Raw genomic sequence first — 6393 nt, 5'->3', positions numbered from 1 at the left:
GCCGGTAGGAGGCAGTGGCGCAACGTTTGACGCACAGCTCGTATGAATATGTAGAAGAAGAAAACGCCACGGTTGTAGCGGCAATGAAAGAACAGCGTGCTACTTCAGCAAAACATTAGTAAAGTGTAGATTAGCGTTATAAACTATCTGAAAGCAGAGCGAGCGTTATACACACACGTAAGCAACGATCAGACATTATTAGGACTTTCTCGGGAGGATGTCTTTGGTTTGTGCAAGTAAGTGAAGTTGAATTATATGACTTAACGGGGCAGTGCAGGCTAGCTAGCCAGCCAAACGCGCTAACGCTACGAGCTAATGAGGCTAACGTTAGCAACCACGCATTGCCGCCATCTACTCGTGATAGTTAACCGGTCTTTGTGTTTGTAATCATTTTGATCGTTTTTAAGCTGCAACTGCATTTTATTTTTTTTGCTCTCAGTCTCCAACGAGGTGCCGGAGCACCCGTGCGTCTCTCCAGTGTCCAACCAGGTGTTTGAACGCAGGCTGATCGAGAAGTATATCGCGGAGAATGGGACGGATCCGATGAACGGACAGCCGCTGTCTGAAGAACAGCTCGTAGATATTAAAGGTAAGACCATCAGATTCATCCTCACCAGGAAACACAATTGATAGCGTTGTCCTCGTGGACGCTGTGTCCCCGCCATCGCATCATTGTTAAGACCAGCCAGGGGCTGAAGTTTAAAGGTGCTGCATCATGCTGGGAGATGTGCTGTTTTGTTCGCCGCACTCAAATATAACAATTAAGGAAGAAGACATTACATTTCAAGTTGAGAAATCAGCCATCTTTTCCGAAACGCAAAATCTCTAAAACCTTTACAGTAGCTGAACATTCATCCATTCCTGGTTTCTTGTAAATTGTAACATGCAACTGTTATGTTGAAGTGAAGGTAAAGGACTCTAAAAGCTCAAAATAGGTTTTTGGTACATTTTGATTTGAAAGCCTCATAGTGTTTGCAGATTTTTCAGCTGCACATCCATGTGCAGCTAATCCAAATATCATGTTCATTAGTTTCTCTTGTGATTGAATTAGATCAATGAAAGTCTCATCACACTTTTATGAAGCCTAAAGCCTGTCTTACAACCAACAAGCTAAGAATGCAACTGGAGAATGTTTGCCACATTTTCTAAAAATAAATAAAAATAAAGTAATTGATTTTCAGCTAACATTACTTTTACATTACATTACACATTTTAGTGTCTCAATTAGTGAGTAGATTTGATGGTTGAGTTTGGGAAGTATTTATTGTAGATGTTTTAGTAAAAGTAATGATTGATTTGCGTCTTTGTCTCTAGAACTTCAAAAGGAAATGGCAATCAAAAAAAACCTTACCCCTTGTAAATATTGATGAGAAGCTGTCTGTTCTGATTATGTGCATTTTCCTCTTTCCAGTGTCCCATCCCATTAGACCAAAGGCACCATCAGCAACAAGCATCCCTGCCATTCTCAAATCCCTTCAAGATGAATGGGTGGGTACTTTTTAACTTAATGAATTACAAAACAGACTAACCCTTTCTTTCTAGACTATTTTCTTTAATATTACCTCTCAAAAGAGAACCCTTGGTGGAACATAATGTCATAGAGTGGATTCAAACTATTGTGTCATTCTTTTATAAATATTCTTGTATCGCCCACCCTCTATTGAATAATTTAAACATGTTGCTCTCTGGTTGTGTTGAAAGTCATTTTTATCTATTTAAGCCCAATTGATACTTACCTTTTAATACGATGATCTTACAGGTTTCTCAGTGTTGTTGTTTGCCTGTTACAGTGTTGTGAGTAGCAATGGAGATAGATTTCCTCACCCTGTCTTTCCTGTTGTAGGATGCCGTTATGCTTCACAGCTTCACCTTGCGGCAACAGCTGCAGACTACCCGTCAGGAACTGTCACATGCTCTTTACCAACACGATGCAGCCTGCAGAGTCATTGCTCGACTCACCAAAGAGGTCACTGCTGCGAGAGAAGGTGAGTTCTTTACATATTGAATGTCCTCCTCCTGTCAGGTATGATTCCAGTTGAAAAGCACCTAGACAGTGGCTCTCCAAACAAGCATGAACTTTTGATTCTGTGAGAACATGGTTTTCTAATGAAGTCTCTCTTGCTCAAATAGCTCTTGCTACACTCAAACCCCAAGCTGGATTGGTTGCCCCTCAGGCAGTTCCTGCCTCTCAGCCTGCTGTAGCAGTAAGAATTGTTTTTTAATTTTAGTTGACAAGATACAGATCAGATGTTTTGGCATACTTGCTTACAATAGTGTCTGCTTCTGACCTCACAGGGGGCTGGTGGAGAGCCTATGGATGTAAGTGAACAGGTGGGAATGACCCCAGAGATCATTCAGAAGGTAAGACTTATTATTTTACCCATATATTGTATACCATAACACAGATAGAAGCTTTCTTTTTTTTTGTCCTAGGATGTTTTTCAATATGGCTTTTTCCTTTTTGCAGCTTCAAGACAAAGCTACCATCCTCACCACAGAGAGAAAGAAGGTATAATATATACTCTATACTGATCTTTCATCCGCTTACTTTATTTCAATTTTCACTGTAATGTATCACTGCTGAGTAAATATTGTACTCTTAATTTATTTCTCCAGAGAGGAAAGACTGTGCCAGAGGAGCTGGTTAGAGCTGAGGACCTCAGCAAGTACCGCCAAGTCGCCTCCCATGCTGTAAGTATACATTTCTTGCCATATAACTTATGTATGCTTTTTTGATCAAGCAATTTCTTAAGGTGACTCAAATTACAATCCATCAACATGCTCTCTTTTGTTGCCTTCAGGGTCTCCATAGTGCCAGTGTTCCTGGCATTCTGGCTCTGGATCTGTGTCCCTCAGACACTAACAAAGTACTCACTGGTATGTCTTCTAATTTTATGTTTTTTACAACTTTTGTGATCTGAAGGCTTTCTTGACATTATATAGACCTAATACCTACCTCCATTCTTAGGTGGAGCTGATAAGAACGTGGTGGTGTTTGACAAGAACGAGGAGCAAATTGTGGCAACACTTAAGGGTCACACAAAGAAGGTCACCTCTGTCATTTACCATCCCTCTCAGGTAACTTTGTGTGTTTGAAAAAGTAGCAGATTTGAGTACTTGGGAGCATTGCTGTGTTCATCTTAACAATTTTCACCTTTTTCTTCCCTCGCCTTCTTTCCCCCTCCAGTCTGTGGTCTTCTCTGCATCTCCAGACACCACCATCCGTGTCTGGTCTGTCACTGGAGGCAACTGTGTCCAGGTGATTCGTGCCCATGAAGCAGGTGTCACTGGACTCTCCCTACATGCTACTGGAGACTACCTGCTCAGCTCCTCTGAGGATCAGGTATGGTTGCAGCCAACCGGTTTTAGTTAATTACAGATTTAAATGTAAAACTGCTTTTCCACAGTAACTTTACTTATCCCCCCCCCGTAGTACTGGGCCTTCTCTGATGTTCAGACTGGTAGAGTCCTTACCAAAGTCACTGATGAAAGTGCTGGCTGTGGTATGTGTTTGTGTATTAACTTGCATGTTTGACCGTCAACACAAGTCCACCAAGTGATGATGATTCTCTCTGCTTTCTACAGCTCTCACCTGTGCTCAGTTCCACCCTGATGGTCTCATTTTTGGCACTGGTACGGCTGACTCGCAAATCAAGATTTGGGATCTGAAGGAGCGCACTAATGTGGCCAACTTCCCTGGCCACTCTGGTCCTGTCACCTCCATTGCTTTCTCTGAGAATGGATACTACCTGGCCACAGGTAACAACCCTAACAGCATTTCAGTGTAATGTTTCCGAAAGATACACTGTACACTGATTTTGTTATCATCCTACTGAGAAAATAAAATGCATGATTTGACGGAGCCACACAACTGTTAACTGAAGCATCTTCAGCCCATGTGTTGACAGTAAACTGAGCTGGAATATTGTCTGCCACTTTCATCCAGGGGCCCAGGATAGCTCTCTGAAACTGTGGGATCTGAGGAAGCTGAAGAACTTCAAGACCATCACTCTCGACAACAACTATGAGGTAAGAAAAGAAAAGAGAGAACTAGTGAAATAAGGGCTTATAATGCTTGCAGGGATAAGCTATTTACTGGAGTCACAGGCTAGTGTTTACGCAATACTTCATATGCATGTAAATGTAGTCCACTCGCTTCGGGATTGGACACCAAGGTATTGATTTTGAATGACAGCCTTGACTGTGTCATTTGATTTGGAACCAATGAGAGAACAGCCCCAGGTCGCTTGCTTCACGACATACATACACACTCCTTTTACTGGCGTCCGTGCCCATGAAACTTATGTTTACATCACTACACAACCAGATACACACTGTATATTGCGTGAGTAATCCATTTCAGCTTCATAATTATTTATGTTTAGTTAAGCCTATTGTCTGCAATGTTGATGGGTGCGGCGCCCTACCGTCCCACTGCCCCCCTGTTGACGAGCCACCACTGGTCTGAGCAGAAACATTGGTGGCATGTTAATGGAAACATTTATACTCATTTCCACCATTTTTGTGGATTGAATCCCATGATTCCCTTCAAATATTATTTGTTTTTTTGATCCAGGTAAAGTCCCTTGTGTTCGATCAGAGTGGTACGTACCTGGCAGTTGGGGGGTCTGACATCCGTGTCTACATCTGCAAGCAGTGGTCTGAGGTCCTCAACTTCACAGGTCAGACAGAAATAATGTCTATTTCAGTCTTCATCCAGTGTATATGTTGTATGGTATTTTCGGTGGGCATGTAGCACAGTTTTGATTTTGTTTTTTCCCTCTCTAAATGTAGACCACACTGGATTGGTAACTGGAGTGGCCTTTGGAGAGAATGCTCAGTTCCTGACCTCTACAGGAATGGACAGAAGTCTCAAATTCTACAGTTTGTAGAGGGCAATACATTGAGGATGGGAGAGGAGGATAGTGAGGTCTGTCTGAACAGTCCTGGACACAGACTTAGCATAGACCCACACCTTTTTTTTTTTTTTTAGAAAAAAAGAAAAATGAAATCAGTGCTAATTTTGTTTCTTTAGTGTGTTAGTGAAATTCCAAGAAATTAACAGCTAATTGAAACCACAGCACCATGGTTAGGATAACAAATGTTTGTTGGCGTTGCAAAATAAATTAGCTGTTATGCTTTTGTCTGATTCAACAGCAATTTTACTGTAGTACTTTCTTTTTGTATTTGGGTGGGGTCCAAATTTGTTGTACAACAGTTGTTGTACTGTTGTTGGGGACTATGTGTGGTGTGGCAACAATCTGCTTTGCTTTTATGTAGACCAGCTTCATCAGTGTTTTAAGGTTAAAATTTAAATAATCAGGATGAACAATGGAGCCAAGCAGAATATTAGCAAGTATGACATTGATTTCCCTTGTGATGAATTTAGCCTTGTTTAATCTCATCCCATCATTCAGTTTTCTGTTTGATTTGCTCCATTTATACACACCTTCTTCTCCCCAACTGTATATTTCCTGTTACTTGCAATATTACCTGTTGCACTGTTGCCCTTTTACAGTGAAATAAAATATCTTTTTTATTGCCATACTTTTTTGTCTGACATTTGATCAGGTTGCATAAAAATAATTTATGTCTACATTTCTTGACCTATTTAACATAAGTGTTGGAATTGGCTCTCTGGTAATTGTTGACCACAGCTAAATTGATAAATTCTATCCTATTGTATTTGATAATGTACCATTTCTTGTCCTGATATTATTCAGGAAATTTAAAGCCGTGAGGTTTAGACACGGGCAGATTGACACAACTGTTCAAGGAGTGTTTGGTTGCTTTTGACAGAACATACATTTTAATTGTGAGATGCTAAAATCCCGATTAAGAAAGAAATTGTGAAGTCCTACTGAACGTCCATGATTATTTTTAGCTGTAGAACTAAAACATTTTCTGTGCACTTTTTGGTGTTTTCAGGCACAACGCTGCTGTATGAAGCCGTGTGCTCAGTCAATGACGTAAAATGCGTCACTGTGCTGCGAGGGAACGTTTCCACGGATATGGGGGAAACTTCTTTACGAAGAAACAGTCATGTGGAGCTGATGGGATTAATCGGCATTGTTTGATGTAATTTGGCAATGGTTTGAATGTTCCATACATTTGTTCACACATTTAATAGTTACAACTACAGGAAATCATGAAACACTGACGACAGCCAACGGCTGAGTTGTTTTTCAGGATTCAAGAAAAGAGCCGGAGGAGGTACCAACATGTGACAAAGCTTAATTTAAATGAAAAATGCTATCATTGAACGTGATTTTATGCTATATGAAAATAGAATTTTGAAATCCACCAGAACCCCAAATCAAACATATATATATATATATATATATATATATATATATATATATATATATATATATATATAATACACGAGTAGTC

The 6393-nt window shown here is 40.4% G+C and overlaps 1 protein-coding gene across 1 annotated transcript; it reads left to right on the top strand.

Moving 5' to 3' along the window:
* Nucleotides 1-46: 46 nt before the first annotated feature.
* prpf19 (pre-mRNA processing factor 19) lies at nt 47-5547 on the top strand. The gene is made up of 16 exons (XM_044040333.1): nt 47-236; nt 440-589; nt 1412-1488; nt 1844-1985; nt 2131-2204; nt 2296-2361; nt 2468-2509; nt 2617-2691; nt 2802-2877; nt 2969-3078; nt 3188-3343; nt 3434-3503; nt 3586-3759; nt 3947-4029; nt 4577-4682; nt 4795-5547. The coding sequence occupies exons 1-16, from the start codon at nt 218-220 to the stop codon at nt 4890-4892; spliced, it is 1518 nt and encodes a 505-aa protein (XP_043896268.1). The 5' UTR covers nt 47-217; the 3' UTR covers nt 4893-5547.
* The last annotated feature ends 846 nt before the right edge of the window (nt 5548-6393 follow it).

This window comes from Solea senegalensis, linkage group LG12, assembly GCF_019176455.1.
Source record: "Solea senegalensis isolate Sse05_10M linkage group LG12, IFAPA_SoseM_1, whole genome shotgun sequence".
In the NCBI taxonomy this organism is placed as follows: domain Eukaryota; kingdom Metazoa; phylum Chordata; class Actinopteri; order Pleuronectiformes; family Soleidae; genus Solea; species Solea senegalensis.
The sequence above is the reverse complement of the archived record's forward strand: the minus strand, read 5'-3'. Positions and strand labels throughout refer to the sequence as shown.

Coding starts and splice junctions, on each gene's coding strand:
- prpf19 (XM_044040333.1), top strand. Junction 2,205..2,295: donor CCTCTCAGCCTGCTGTAGCA/GTAAGAATTGTT, acceptor CTGACCTCACAG/GGGGCTGGTGGAGAGCCTAT. Junction 3,760..3,946: donor TGGATACTACCTGGCCACAG/GTAACAACCCTA, acceptor ACTTTCATCCAG/GGGCCCAGGATAGCTCTCTG.